Source organism: Epinephelus moara, chromosome 5 (assembly GCF_006386435.1).
Source record: "Epinephelus moara isolate mb chromosome 5, YSFRI_EMoa_1.0, whole genome shotgun sequence".
Taxonomy (NCBI): domain Eukaryota; kingdom Metazoa; phylum Chordata; class Actinopteri; order Perciformes; family Serranidae; genus Epinephelus; species Epinephelus moara.
The window spans coordinates 3440676-3456464 of record NC_065510.1 but is presented as its reverse complement, the minus strand read 5'-3'; the positions used below and the strand labels follow the sequence as shown (position 1 = coordinate 3456464).

General features: G+C 40.2%; 1 protein-coding gene across 1 annotated transcript; it reads right to left on the bottom strand.

Annotated features, from left to right (window-relative positions):
- Positions 1 to 435: 435 nt before the first annotated feature.
- On the bottom strand, positions 436 to 7721 carry LOC126389830 (E3 ubiquitin-protein ligase TRIM21-like). Its single transcript, XM_050043763.1, has 2 exons — positions 7577 to 7721; positions 436 to 5152 (listed from the first exon to the last, which is right to left on the bottom strand). Exon 2 carries the CDS (start codon positions 5141 to 5143, stop codon positions 3497 to 3499), a length of 1647 nt encoding a protein of 548 aa, XP_049899720.1. The 5' UTR covers positions 5144 to 5152; positions 7577 to 7721; the 3' UTR covers positions 436 to 3496.
- Positions 7722 to 15789: the final 8068 nt, after the last annotated feature.

Here is a 15789-nt window from a genome sequence, read left to right as displayed (position 1 = left end):
AGTGGACCGAGACAAGTTCCCTGAGTAACACCAAAAGACAAATTATATTTTTCAATGCATGATCCCCAATAGTAACAAAAATAATGAAATTAATATTGTTGTTTAAACTTTGGGCAACTAGTTGACTAATGGCCCTAAATGACGACTATTAGTCGACTAGGAAAATTCTTAGTTGGGACAGCCCTAAATCTCACTGCAGATTTCAGCTCACTGTTCATCCTGTAATGTTGCCTTTACATTTATTTCTTATGTTTTCTTCTCTCCTGTAGTTGCTGCTCAGTCAGACGAGAAAGTTGAGAGGTGTGTGCGTGTCTTTAACAAACTCTCCTCCCTCTGATTTGTGCTGTTATGCTGACATCTGGTGGCCACAGGAGGGAAACACATTAAACCTGTGAAAAAGACTCCAGTTTCAAAATAAAATACTTCCACAAACAGTTTCTTCTTCTGCAGTATTTTACTGCAGTTTTATTAATCACAAAAATATGTTTTCATTCACTTTACAGCATCTGTTTTAGTCATATATATCAACATTTTCTGTCTTTAGGACGAGGCTAAGGACAGAGAGCTGGACATTTAAACCAAAATGTCAGGAAACCTTTTTAACCACTGTTATCTGGTAATTATGGTATTCAAACACAGGCCAAACAGCCGTCAAAAGTGATTAACATAAAACATCAAAAAATAAAATAATTACAAAATAAAAAGTCAAAGGTCAAAAAGTGAAACAGTATAAATGGTGAAAAAACATATCTTATACAGGCTTAAAGTCTTTTTAAAAATAAGCATTGTCCTCATATGAATTTACACCAAGCAGCTCATTCTCTATAAAAATATTTTTTATTTGTTGTGAAGGCACATGGTTGTTAACTTACAGACCAGTTTTGAGAGGACGTCACACTTACATCACAGCAGTTGCAGCAGTGCACATTCTGGTGGCAGAAAAACAGCGGACATCGGAGAGAAACAGTCGACATACCCGGAATTAAAATGTCTCTTGTGCCGTTGGATGTCAGAACAGGAATACAGAACGGGACGCTGTAGTAGAAAATAAAGTTTTGTCTCCAGTTAATTGTAATCTCAATATTCAGGAGAGTGTGTTTGGTTTACATGAACTGCATTACTGATGTGGTGAAAAATAATTCATCATCATAAGGAAGTGTAAAAACTAACAGTTGTCAAACATGGATTTGTCTTATTGTCCCTGGTTAATATTTGTGGAGACGTCCACATATAATATAATTTAATGCAGAAGTAACAGACAACTTTTTAACTAGCTAGCTAACGCTGTCTTACTTCTTGATCAGAACAGAATATAGAAACTCTCACCACTGCTTATTTTAGAAAGGACACCACAAGAAAACATGTTTTTTGTTTACATAAACAGACGATGGATCGTATGTTTCTAGCTGTCAGGGATCAGCTAAAAGTAGCATGCTAGCTACGTTAGCTACATTGCACAGTTTATGTACCAGTGATTTTATCAGTTCTTTTAAAAGTTGTTTTCATGTCTTGTCTGTTTTAGCTGTTGACATATAAAGCACTTCATATATCTTTTCTGTTTCTCTTTATAAATAAATACTATTATTATTATTATTATTATTATTATTATTATTAAGACTTGAGTCACAAATTTAATGACTTTAGATTCGACTTGACCAAATCAAAAAATACTTGTAACACGACTTTGACTATATCACCAATGACTCAGGACTTCGCTTGGACTTGAACCTTTTGGCTTGAAAATACTTGATACCTTCCCCCAAGGTCAAAGATTTAAATTTTGTTTTATTTAAATTATCTGCCACAAATCAGTTAATGTCCCTTCATTTCCTCAATCAACTAACATTAACGCTATTCATTCCCAGAGAGTCCACACTTGATTTCCCAAATGATCCGACAGCATCCAATCATGCAGAAGATGAGAAACACGAAGAGCTAAGAATGAGAAAAATTATACCAATGATAATTTTGTTCTTGTGCAAAAACTTTGCGGTTGTGAACAAAAAATTAATTACAGTCTGCAAAACATGCTGGTTTAAAATAACAGACTAACTTTGTTCGGTATTTGAAGCTGCGCAAAGACTGTGAGGCTAATACTATCCTAGGTAGCAAGCTAATGCCTTGGTAACATTATATACTTCCTTTACATACGAAGATAGACATCCATTTTAAACATAAATGTCACTACCCTCATCCTTTAATGTGTTCTTTATGTTGGTATAGATACAGCCCATAGATGGCAATAGAGGGCAGAGTCAAATGTTTCACATAACTATAACGAGGCGACAATGGAAGAATTCGTAAATTGTACCTTTAAACAGAGGCCATGTTGGATGACGGTGGTCTGTGCGGCCATTATATATACACCAACATGTGGATGGAGAATTCTTTTCACTTTATTAATGATTTGTTCCGTTCTGCCATTACCTAAATTTCTAAGTCGGCTCTTATGGTTGTATCTTGAACTATGCCACACTGCCTCTACAATCCGATGGTTCTTCTCTGTTTCGTATGTATCTGTAAGCTTTCAGAAAACGTGCACGAATATGGACGAAATGAACGTAGAGTATGTACAGGAGTTCGTCCCTCTTTCTCTTTGTAACTAATGCTGAGCATAAATGAGCCCTTAGGGGCCATACACATGCCACATCTTTAACCACCTGGAAAACGCGAGGTCAGGCACTGGGTGCTACTTTTGTGCCTTTTCTGTACCAGTTTTCAAGAGTGCAGCAGCAGGTTGCATCTGGGGTTGCTAAGCAACCTTAATAAGCACCGTTATCACAGCTTATTCACCTGAAATCGTGAGTGCAGAGCTGATCTTCTTCCAGGCGTCCAGGCGCTGCTTATAAATGTATCAGCCTGTTGTCTGTGGGACCGATGTAAAGCTCTGGGTAGCTCTGCAGTAAAATGATCAACTTCTCCACATTTATCACAGACTGATATTTAAGGAAGAAGGGAAAGATATCTGTTGGCTGTGATTGGTTATTTCTCGTCACATGACATGCGGTGCACGCTGCTGTCTTCCAAAAGTTGAACTATCTCAAGGTGCAGCCATAGTGCCCTGAAAAACAGACGCTTAGACACACGTACGTGCTGCATCAGCGTTGCTCTGATGTTTGAACACGCCTGCTTCATGTCTACATTAAAGCAATGAATTTGAGGGTGCAAAATACACGGCATGTGTACGGCCCCTTACTCTGTTGTTAAGATGGCATTCCATTTAGTGAAAAGCACATTATGACTTCGTAAGAACTTGAAACTCAAGGTTGGGGACTCAGGACTTGATGTGGGACTTGTCAGTCTAGACTTGTTAACTCTTCAGTCTTGACTTGGGAATTGATTGCCAAGACATGAGACTTACTTGTGACTTGTAAAACAATGACTTGGTCCCACTTGTAAACTATAGATATTAAGAGAATTATACCCACAGCCAAGTAACATCCACATCATCCACACAACATTTGTATAATAGATCATGCTGATCATACAGAAAAGATCAGGTAGTTTGATTGACAGGAGAGATGGTCAGAGGGGTGGCGTTATTGCCACTATCATTGGTACAGGGACTGAAGAATGGGAAGAGTTTCTCAGTGAAGGAGCAGCCAGTAAAGGAGTAGATAAGAGCTGCAGCATCTACGTCATAAAAGGAGACCAGACCCTCCTCATAATCCACAAACACCCCCACCTTCTGAGGCTGAGACTTCAGAGAGAGATGGACTGGAGGGTTGGCAAAAGCCTTGTACTCATTTCCATTTCTCAACCATATCGTCCAATAACCTTCCTCAGGTGTCATTTTGATCAGTCCCTTCCTGTAGATTGACTCTCTGGCCACTCCTAAATTCCATTTAGGCTTCCCTTTAACCTCAACCTGAAAGTAAAATCTGCCTGAAGAGAAACTCTGCCTTCCTAAAACAAAATTATAATGAGAAAATCTCTTCGGGTAGTCTGGGAGATTTTTCTTCACATCACCATGTTTTACTTTTTTCCCATCACGAGACAGGACGAGTTCAGGGTGTGCTGTATCAGGATCAAGAGTCACATCCACTGCATACTGCTGGACCCTCTTCAGCTCAGACTCAGCGAGCAGCTTCTTCATCTGTTCACTGAGTGTCTCCTCAAGCTGAACCAAAGCTCTCACCACAGTCCCCTCATATGATGGTGGTGGGACACTGACCCCTGTCCAGTCTTTGGTAGGTGGAGCAGCTATTAGGAATGGGAAGCTTTGGAGAAGATAAAGGTGGTCTTCAGAGAGTGAGACCTGCTCCACCTCAGTCCTTCTCTTTGTCAGCTCAGAGATTTCCTGTTCCAGCTCTTTGATGAAGCCTTCAGCCTGTTTCTGTGTCGTTTTCTGCTTCTCTTCTATCGTTTTGATGAGCTCATTCAGGCCTCTCTCAACAGTCTTCTTCAGAGCAGTAAAGACCTGAACACCTTCTGCTACCTCCATATGCGCATTTTCCTTACCACGCTTCAGTGACTGTTTGATCTCTTGAATCTTCAGTCGTCTCTTCTGGATCATCTGCTGAATTTCAGCCTCTGTCTTCCCCAGCTCGATCTTCTTTTCTTCATATTCATCTTTCAGAGGAACAAACTCATGTGTCTTGTGATCTAATGCCGGACAGTGTGTGCAGACACACATCTGGTCGGTCTTACAGAACAGCTCCAGAGGTTTATCGTGCTTCGTACACATCCTGACTTCCAGGTTCTCCACAGGGTCGATCAGCTGATGTCTCTTCAGGCCTGACATTGTCAGATGAGGCTCCAGGTGAGTCTCACAGTAGGAGACCAGACACACCAGGCAGGACTTCAGGGCCTTCAGTTTGGTTCCAGTGCAGACGTCACAGGAAACGTTTCCTGGTTTGGACACTTGTTGCTTTGAGCTGCTGCTGCTGGCTTTCTGTTGAATTGACTGTCTGAACTGAGCGACCATCCCAGAGAACAAAGTGTTGACCTTCAGATGAGGTTTTTTTGCAAACACCTCTTTGCACAGGGGACACTGGCACTTGTAGTTAGTATTCCAGTGTGCAGTGATGCAGTTTTTGCAGAAGTTGTGTCCACATGGTGTGGTGACAGGATCAGTGAACACATCTAGACAGATGGAGCACCGAAACTGATCTTCAGACAGTAGACAGCTGACAGCAGCCATATCTACACACTGAGAACAAAAGTCAGAGTATTATTAAATGTTTTGTTACACATATATTAAACATCCTGTATGCAACGTTTTACACCTATTAATCGTTTTTAATTGCCAATGGGTAAACGATTGTGACGTAACTTTTCCCACTTTCTCAGTTGCCTATAACAGCCCCTCAACTGACTTCTATGAATAGAGGCTGCTGTCAGCCCTAGAGTGGTCTCCTTTGGTCTGAATCAGGGACTCATGTTGTTCCAAAGTTGTATAATTGCCTAGAGTTGGTTCGTGTTCTCACGGCAGCATTTACAAGAGGACAAGATCAAATGCCTTGTGTGAGAAAGCTGCTCTTGATTGGTCAGAATTTCCATGTGGGAAAAATCCAGGAAGTAAAGCAAACGTTGAAGAAGAGTACACTTGCAAGATAAATGTGACACTTTCTAATGTCACAATGGAGGGACAACTATGCAGGTTGATTTTAGCGCTGCTCATCGTGGACTATATTGCTGTCATTGTTCATTTTAGTCAAACCATACAGTTTGAAAACGAGGCGCGGCTCCAACTAGAAAACAATGTTTTGATGCATTGGATGTGCTGAATGTGCATATTAAGGCAGTACAGGAGGAGGTGCACATTAATAATCCTCCAGGACTGTAACATGCTCATGTTTAACCCAAACAATGTGTCATGTGACTGCAGTTGGTTCGGATCCAGGTAGGAACACCTTCTCACCACAATGTTTGTAACCGGACTGAGACCACCTCTTCAAGAAGTTCTCGGTCAGTTTGTTTGGTGCGCACCCGAGTGCGATTGCTGTGTTCACACCTGCCCAAATGAACCACACTTAGGGGGCAAACCAACTTGAGTTCGATTGAACTAAACCAAACAGGACAGGTATGAAAACGTGCAGAGACTCTGGCCAAATTTTCTGGTAAAATCCAAAGGAGGTAATGAGAGCAATGGAACACCCCAGGGCTGCGTTTTGAGTCCCCTGCTGTACTCCCTGTGCACACGACTGTGTAGCCACTTCCAACTCCAGTACTATCATCAAGTTTACTGACGACACAGCTGTAGTTGGCCTGATCAAAGATAACATTGAAAAGGCCTACCTGTAAGAAGTAGAGAACCTAACCCGCTGGTTTCAGGACAACAACTTATTCATGAATGTCAGGAAATATAAGGAGATGATAGTGGACTTTGGAAAGAAGCAGCAAAGGACTTACGCCCAGCTTAATATCCATGTCCACATCACTGAGGGCCTGAACTGGGTGCTGCATTTTGACTCAGTGGTGAGAAAAGCAGAGACTGTTGAACACCTGAGGAAATTCCGACAATTGTCACTCGACAATCAACAGGCAACTGAACAGAAGTAAATAGCCTGTTAGCTAGTTAGCAGACTGTTAGCTAAGCTAGCACACTATCGTACGGTCTCTCCGAAATCGACAGCAAAAGTTACATTCTTTTTAACATACTTGCGGCAATTTCAGGACCGACTTACTGTGGAGCAACATGTTCTCACTTCGACCGTGTCACATATTGACGTTTGCTCATGGACTTTCCACGTCCACATACGACATGCAAGGTACCCTGGGTGTGTTTGTTGTTGACGTTCTGGGACAGTGTGTCAAGTTCTGCCTGTTACATGCATGGTCTGTTTTCAAAATACACTTTGTTTTTACAGGAAATTTAACATTTACATACAGCCTCTTTCAAAATAAAAGCACAGCATCGGTACAAAACTGTGAATGCACGTGGTTGGGTTTAGGTAAAAAGAATAGGGTTTGGCTTTACCATCTTACGAGACGCTAACACCGCTCTCTCAGGTGAAAGTTGGTGTTTGTTGGACCCATCCACCACCCCTTCTGCCCTCCCCACTTGGACTTTCGCCGCCTTAACTTTTGTCCTTGTCCCGCTGTGTTTCTCCTGGACACCGTCGGGCACTGTTAAACTATAATGGCTGTGTATCATGCCACCGTTAAAGGATGTCCTTTTCAGTGACACTGCAGATCACTGCCCAAGCGCTGGATTTCACCGATTTAGGAATGAGACTGGGCTCTACGGAGGGGAGGAGTTTCAAATTTCGCAGGCACATTGGATATCACAGAGATTCCCATAGGAACGAATGGACTTCCTGTTGACTCATCTCCTTACACATACGTACATGGAAACAAGGGGGAATGGCCTCACAGGTGTCACTAATAGCAGATTTTCTGAAAGTTACATACAAAACTTCTAATTATTTGTATGAAAATATCAAAGTATGATCACTACAATACTGAGGAACAACGTTTGGAATTCCATAGTTATGTCTCACTTCACTGAGATGTTGATCTGACGAGTGTCATTATGAAATGAAAAGAGTGTAACTTCCTGTTTGATTGGAGCTGTAAGTTTAGTGTTGATGCTGGTTGTTGAAACACAGTAAATATGATCAGCTGTACTCACCAGTATTTGAGTCAGTTGTTGAGGAAACACCTGATGAACTCACTTTAATGTTTCTTCAGACAGAAACACACAGACTCATCTGGGCTGCAGCTCTGCTGTCACACTGACCAACACTGAGTTTCATTTCAGGAATGTGACGTTTAAGCTCTCCTCCTCCTCCCTTCAGTGTTGCTCCGCCTCTTACAGCAGCTCTGTTTGTGACAATGTGTTTCCCCCTTTGGGTTCAGTCACGAGTATCGTTTCAGACATTTGGCACAAGGTGAGTTTAATTATGAGGGAGGCTTTTTTTTTTTTTTTTTTTTAAACTTTCTTTATCTTCTTTTTTTTCAGCCACCAGAACAGGTTTCACACAAAGACGTCAATCTCACATGTAAGAATATATAATAGGCTCAGCTGAAGACAACAGTCTGTCTACAGCTCTGCAACAATCTCACTGTCAGTCCACAATTCAGCTCACTGTTCGTCCTGTGATGTTCTAAACTTGTCGTGTTATTCTTGTATTTTCTCTCTCCTGCAGTTGTTGCTCAATCAGATAACAAAGTTGAGAAGTGTGTGCGTGTCTTTAACAAACTCTCCTCCCAGTGATGTGTGCCGTCACACTGACATCTACTGGCCACAGGAGGGAAACACACCAAACCTGTGAAATCCTCTGTGATTTTGAGGGAAAGGACATCTTCAAGAAACACAAGCAAGACCAATTGCCTACGATACAGCACTTACGACTTGTTTCAAAATAAAACACTTCCACAAACAGTTTCTTTTTCTGCACAGGATTTAATTGCAGTTTTATTTATCACAAAAATATGTTTTTATTCACTTTACAGCATCTGTTTAAGTCACTGACATATATAAACATTTTCTGTCTTTTATGAACGAGGCTGAGGACTCACAGCTGGACTTATGTACCAACCTGTCATGGACTTGTTTGGAAAAAAAAATTATCTGGTTATTATAGTATTCAAACACAGGCCGAATAGCCATCAGAAGTGATTTACATAAACAAAATAAAATTACAATGAAAGAAAGTTAAAAAAGTAAATTAGTATAAAATGTAAAAGAATATAATTTCTGCAGATTAAAAAAACGTTTTAAAATCAACATTACAATTATTGCAGTATATAAAAGGTGAGAAAAGACACTGTCCTTATAACATCCAGAGGTGGACAGGACCCACAGCCAAGTAACATCTGCACCTGATAAACAAGATCTCTAAAGCAATCAGTACAACTGCATCCATAATTCAGTAAGTTATAGTTAAACCAATATTAACGTATCACCAGCGATGTAACAATACCAAAAACTTGTGTTATTATATTATCGCGATAAAAAGTCCACGATAAAATATTAATCANCAATAACCAGAGTTTTGTCCTCAGCGGGTGTGTCGCTGAGTGGGGAAAAGCGGTTGGAAACGTGACGAATCCAACGAATCACAATATTTTAAAAATGAAGAAATGATACAATAATCTTTTAAAAATCAACTTTTTTTAAATCATAAATTGATGACTCTTAATTGACTCGCTGACTGGTATGAGTGTGCCCACTGCTTTTCAGACAAAAACAATAAATCAGAGCTCCATTTGGACAAATATCATCATTTAGTAACAATTCTTTATGTAACTTTTTATATGTAATAATTTTTTTTATTGCAAACGTATAAACATATTGTAACGTAACTTAAAAACCACAGACTCTACGTAAAGATGGACGACATGGCAGCTCCCTAAAAGTGAGGCCGAAACATCTGGATTGCCCCCTGGTGGCTGGCTGCAGTATAGGTCATAAACTCCACCCACTCCATGTTAGTGGATGGGACACAAGCCAAACTAAACACGCAACATACAGATCAAATACATTTTTCCCAAATATGTTTTTTGTCATTTAAGGAAGTTCTTATCACGCTGATGTTTGCCTCAAGTGTTTGTTTTTCTTATAAGTTACATTTTAATTAGTTATATGAGTCTGTATAAAACGGGGCCAATCGGTGGGCTCACATTCAGTGGCGCTACTCGCCATTAGTTGGATGGGTGTCTGGGCAGGAGACTTGATACAGCAGAGATCACTACTGTGCAGACTCTGGCTCTGATTAATGTCGCTAAGATATTTTAGCTTCACTTTTATATGGTGGGGGTAAGTGCAGACGCGTCGTCCATCTTTATACAGACTATGTTAAAAACTTAAGGTCGGTTGCCTCTAACAGCCTGTGGACTGACTTCTATGTAAAGCACTGTAGCCAAATTTTTCAGGAAATCCAAAGGATGAACCTTAACCAAGAATTCTGTCTCTCCTCAGCTCTGCTATAGCACTAAAGTGTGCCACAGTACCTAATGTTAGCAAAGACACAGAATCTGCTAATGCCAACAAATGACGGGTCCATGTCATTGGTCCGACAGCCCATTGGTCCAACATCCCATCAGTCCAGCTGTCCGCGGTGCTGAACGGCTCCCGGCGGGTGTATTTCTACTTTGATGGTGCGCCACAACCGGCTCTGGGTCAGCTGGGAAAGGCTTGAGGCGGAGCAGGCTCACAGCTTATGTGTTTGTCACTTTCTTTTTCATTTTAACCCACACCATGATCTTTTCCTGACCCTAACCAAGTGGTTTTTGTGCCTAAACCTAACCAGACCTTAACCACAGGGCATCATGATGATTTCGGAACAACGGGACTTCGGAACAATGGGTTTAATATGGTTGGAACAATGGGATGTCGGACCAATGGGCAGTTCCCCAAATGACCCGCACGTACCACAACAAACTGTCCAATGCTGTGTTTCCGTTGAATACATTTTGCGGAAACACTAGCATGCAAAATATATTGTGATATTGTAGTTTTGGCTGGCTAATGTTAGCTTAAGTTGGCTTGCTTTCTAAGGCAGACAGATTGCTAGCAAACGTAGCTAAATACTGTAATGAATGCATAACGTCAGCTGATTCATCCAGACTCCCGCAGCCAGGGTGCCGGATTCACACAGTGAATTCAGTAGCTGTGAAGCTGTGTTGCATGGATCTGCCACTGGTTGCTTTGTGACATCAGTTGATAAAGTAATTTGCAAATGGCAAAGCTAGTTAGTAACAAAGGATGTGTCAGAAATCAACTCCACTACATACTACTCACTACATAGTCCAGCCTTTTTGTGTTTGTAAACAGTGATGACGTATTTTGTGGGCGGAGCTGAACTGGTGGCAGAAAGGGACAGCAGTGGTGTCAGTGTGAGCGCCAAATAAAACGTAAAAAGCACTATAACGTTTATATTTCTCAACCTATTGCAATGAGTTGTTTTTATATCCATGAGTTTATCACCTACGTGTAGTAGAAAACAAACTAGAATCTCAATATTTAGGCTGTAATCACTGCTGCTCAATGCTCAGTAGAGGAGTGTGTGTTAGCCTTGAATATGAACTGAATTATTTACGTAGTGAAAGATAAACCATCATAAGACTTGTAAAAACTCACTTTTGTCAAGCATGGATTTGTCTTATTGATAAAAAAGTTATGAAGACGTTCACATATAATTTAATGTGGAGGTACAACTTATCAACGTGCTAGCGCACTAGCTAGCTAACACTGTCTGCTTATTAACACCTTGATCATAACAATATTAACTTTCACCACTGCTCACTTTAGGAAGGACACCACAAGAAAACACATTCTGAGTTTATGTTAATTTACAGCCACATCTGCATCCAGGCAGGGAAAATGAAAGGCTCACTAACATTAGCCATGTAGCTAACGTAGCTAGCGTGCTACCTTTACAGCCAGAAACAAACAATGATCCATCGTCTGTTTATTAATCTAAACAAAGAACATGTTTTCTTGTGGTGTCCTTTCTAAAATGAGCAGTTTCTATATTGTTCTGATCAAGGAGTTAATAAACAGACAGCGTTAGCTAGCTAGTTAAGAAGTTGTCTGTTACTTATTAAACTATATTATATGTGGACGTCTCCACAAATATTAACCAGGGACAATAAGACAAATCCATGTTTGTGAGTTTTTACAATTCCTGATGATGATGATTAATTATCTGTCAGCACATCAGTAATTCAGTTCATGTAAACCAAACACACACTCCTCTACTGAGCGTCCAGCAGCCATTATATCCTGAATACTGAGATTATAATTAACTGGAGACAAAACTTTACTCTCTACCACATATAGATATACATAATGTATAAATGTGTATTTCTGTGGTCTGCACGAACAAACTAACCCTGAGCGATGCCAGCGTTACATCCTCATAAACCTCGTGGAAAAACCCAGCGTCTATACGACAGAATAACTGAAGACATACATGTCTCTGGATGGAGACAGTTTTGTTCTTTGCAGTCACGTCTAGGATGTTTAATACAGACAGACGTGCTGCTGAGCAGCGACAAGGACATAACACAAAGCCAAACAGCTGTATACTGACGACAAACTGCACCTCATGGCTCGGTTACTATGAACTTCTCTTTATTGTTTAATGCACTTTAGAACAATGTAAACACTGCTGCCACTAGGTGGGTGTAAATACAGGCCTAAATATTATGTCATGCTGTAACTGTTGGGCTTTTTTTGTTTAAATTTTAGCAACCATAGAGGTCTTCATTTAGCTTCAAACGGCGTCCTCAGCGACATTTTTCTACAAACATGAAGGTTATCTTTTATTGTTTTCCTGTTCTGACATCCAGCGGCACAACAAGACATTCCACATATCTCAACCGTTTCTCATCAGTGTCCGCTGTTTTTCTGCCACCAGTATGCGCACGCAACCGCTATGACGTAACTGTGACGTCCAATCAAAAGTGGACAACTGTGACTTTCCCATTTTGTAGCGCTGTCCGAATGTATAGTGGGATAGACTTTCTAAAATGAGCAGTGGAAAAAATGACCAAACTTTGTTATGATCAAGAAGTTGATGATAAGGAGACAATGTTAGCTAGCTAATTAAAAAGCTGTCTTAATATTACTTCCACATTAAATTATATTATACAGGGACGTCTCCACGTATTAAACCAGGGGAAATAAGACATCCATGCTTGACAGACGTAAGTTTTACAATTCTTATGACAATGAATTATTTTCCACCAGGTAAGTTCTTCAGTTCCTGTAGGCCCATCACACACTTCTCTACTGAGCGTCCTGCAGCCATTATAGCCTAAATGTGGAGATTCTGTTTATTCAGAGACAAAAATGTTTCTTTCCACGGCACGTTGATCATAAACTCTTAAATATTTAAAAGACTGACTGCAATCTGTTTAGAAATATAAAAGGTATAGTGTTTTTTATCCAGAAAACCGCAGCTCCCCTGTTTAGTCTCATTTTTTTTGACAGTCAAGCTCTCTAATATGGCGTCGCTAGAGGCGTACCATCGGACAGCCAATGAGGCATCTGTTTCTGTATCTATGGGAGGGACATTTAAAGTCCCTAACAAAAAGTTTACTCTATTGTGCAGAGTGTGTTCACTTTTCTAATCAGACAACTGCACTAGCCCGAACACAGAGTTACAGGCTACACTTGCCCCGGACAAGCATTAATTTCAAAGCCTGACAATTTACGACAAGGGGAGATGGAAGAAAGCAACAATACTAGCAAAAATAATAACAATGTAATGTTGTGGTAAATTTTGTCACAGTCCAACAAAAGTATCGAGGCTTTTTTGTCACAGTATTGCTGAATTCAATGTATGGTTACATCCCTATTTATCACTTCATTATTGAAGATACCAGAAAACAAATTTTGTCTTTAAGAAGCCTTACTCTACCGGTGACAGGGTGAAACATACTGAACTCTCATTTTGTAACCATAAAGCTATATGACACACTGAGTATCCTAGTATTTATGACGGTGTCATTATTGCAGTATGAAAACATTGTCTGGTTTATATTTACACAAAGATTTCGTACTTTTGGCAATGCTTCATTGTTCAATAAATTGTTGATCATAAAAAAGATCAGCCAGTGTGATTGACAGGAGAGATGATCAGAGGTGCAGAGTTTTTACCACCATCATTATTACAGGGACTGAAGTATGGGAAGAGTTTCTCAGTGAAGGAGCAGCCAGTAAAGGAGTAGATAAGAGCTGCAGCATCTACGTCATAAAAGGAGACCAGACCCTCCTCATAATCCACAAACACCCCCACCTTCTGAGGCCGAGACTTCACAGAGAGATGGACTGGAGGGTCGGCAAGAACTTCATACTCATTTCTATTTATCAAACATATAGTCCAGAAACCATCCTGAGGTCTCATTGTGATTACTCCCTTTCTGTCGATCGACTCTCTGGCCACTCCTAAATCCCATTCAGTCTTTACTTTAACTTGGACCTCAAAGTAAGATCTGCCTGAAGAGAAACTCTGCTTTCCTAAAACACAAAAAAAGAGAAAATCTCTCTGGGTTGTCTGGGAGATTCTTCTCTACGTTACCAAGACTTACTTGTTTCCCATCATCAGACAGGATGAGATATGGATTTGCTGTATCAGGATCAAGAGTCACATCCACTGCATACTGCTGGACCCTCTTCAGCTCAGACACAGTAAGCAGCTTCTTCATCTCTTTACTAACTGTCTCCTCCAGCTGAGACACAGCTCTCCTCACAGTCCCCACATGTGGTGGATGAATGCTGACCTCTGTCCAGTCCTTGGTGGGTGGAGCAATGTTTCAGGAACATGGAGCTTTGGAGAAGATGGAGGTGGTCTTCAGAGTGTGAGAGCTGCTTCACCTCAGTGCTTCTCTTCTTTAGCTCAGAGATTTCCTGTCACTTTAATGTTTCTTCAGACAGAAACACACAGACTCATCTGGGCTGCAGCTCTGCTGTCACACTGACCAACACTGAGTTTCATTTCAGGAGTTTGACATTGAAGCTCTCCTCCTCCTCCCTTCAGTGTTGCTCCGCCTCTTACAGCAGCGCTGTTTGTGACAATGTGTTTCCCCCTTTGGGTTCAGTCACGAGTATCGTTTCAGACATTTGGCACAAGGTGAGTTTAATTATTAGGGAGACTTTTAACTTTCTTTATCTTCTTTTTTCTTCAGCCACCAGAACAGGTTTCACACAAAGACGTCAGTCCCACATGTAAGAATATATCATAGGCTCAGCTGAAGACAACAGTCTGTCTACAGCTCTGCAACAATCTCACTGTCAGTTGCACATTTAGATGAGAAAGTTGAGAAGTGTGTGCATGTCTTTAACAAACTCTCCTCCCTCTGGTGTGTGCTGTCACACTGACATCTGGTGGCCACAGGAGGGAAACACACCAAACCTGTGAAATCCTCTGTGACTTTGAGGACAAGGCTCAAGTTTCAAAATAAAACACTTCCACAAACAGTTTCTTCTTCTGCACAGGATTTTACTGCAGTTTTATTCATCACAAAAATATGTTTTCATTCACTTAACAGCTCAACATTTTCTGTCTTTTAGGAACAAGCTGAGGACTCACAGCTGGACTAATGTACCAACCTGCCACGGTTCATGTGTTGTTGTGTAATTAGTGAAAGAGTATAATTTAAACAGGCTTAAAATATTTTTTTAATGTATTTATATAAAATGACATCACTTCATCATCAACTCAGACTTTAATGCCAAATATTCTAGCTTTGTTTCGATATACTCAAACTTCACATTACATTTTTATAATAATTTCATACACACACACACATATATAAATGTATATATATATATATATATAACAAAAGAAAGCAAACTCACTCATAACACAACAAGAGAGTGCTCATGTTTAAAGCCCCTGCAGATTGGAATAATTTACCTGCTGAAATAAGATCCATTTCATCACTGAATTTGTTTGATCTTGTCTTCTTACTTTGAGATGGATTGCTTCTGTTATCATTGATGCTGTCACTGTTGTATACTGCATATACTGTGTATGCTGATGTTTATACGCGATATAATCTGGTGATCCACTCACATTCTGGTGCTTCAACTGTAAAGTTGCATTAGTTTATTGATGTATAGTTCTGTTCTTTGTTTTTGTTTGTCCTTGTTGTTGTTTTTTCTTGGTTTAGTTTGTCTGTCTGTAAGTCTTGACAATTAGTTGTTTATATAAGTTGTGATATATATTGGGACCCCCTCGAAAACGAGATGTTACATCTCAAGGAGATTATCCTAATAAATTAAACTTTAATTATATATATATATATATACTTTTCACTAAGTCTGTGATTCTGAAATGATTCCCGGTATTTTATTCTGAAAATTGTAACCGGAAGTGAAGCTGCTTTCTG

What these genes read in the sequence shown, in the direction of transcription:
- LOC126389830 (XM_050043763.1), bottom strand. Translation starts at nt 5,143, where the DNA reads ATGGCTGCTGTCAGCTGTCTACTGTCTGAAGATCAGTTTCGGTGCTCC.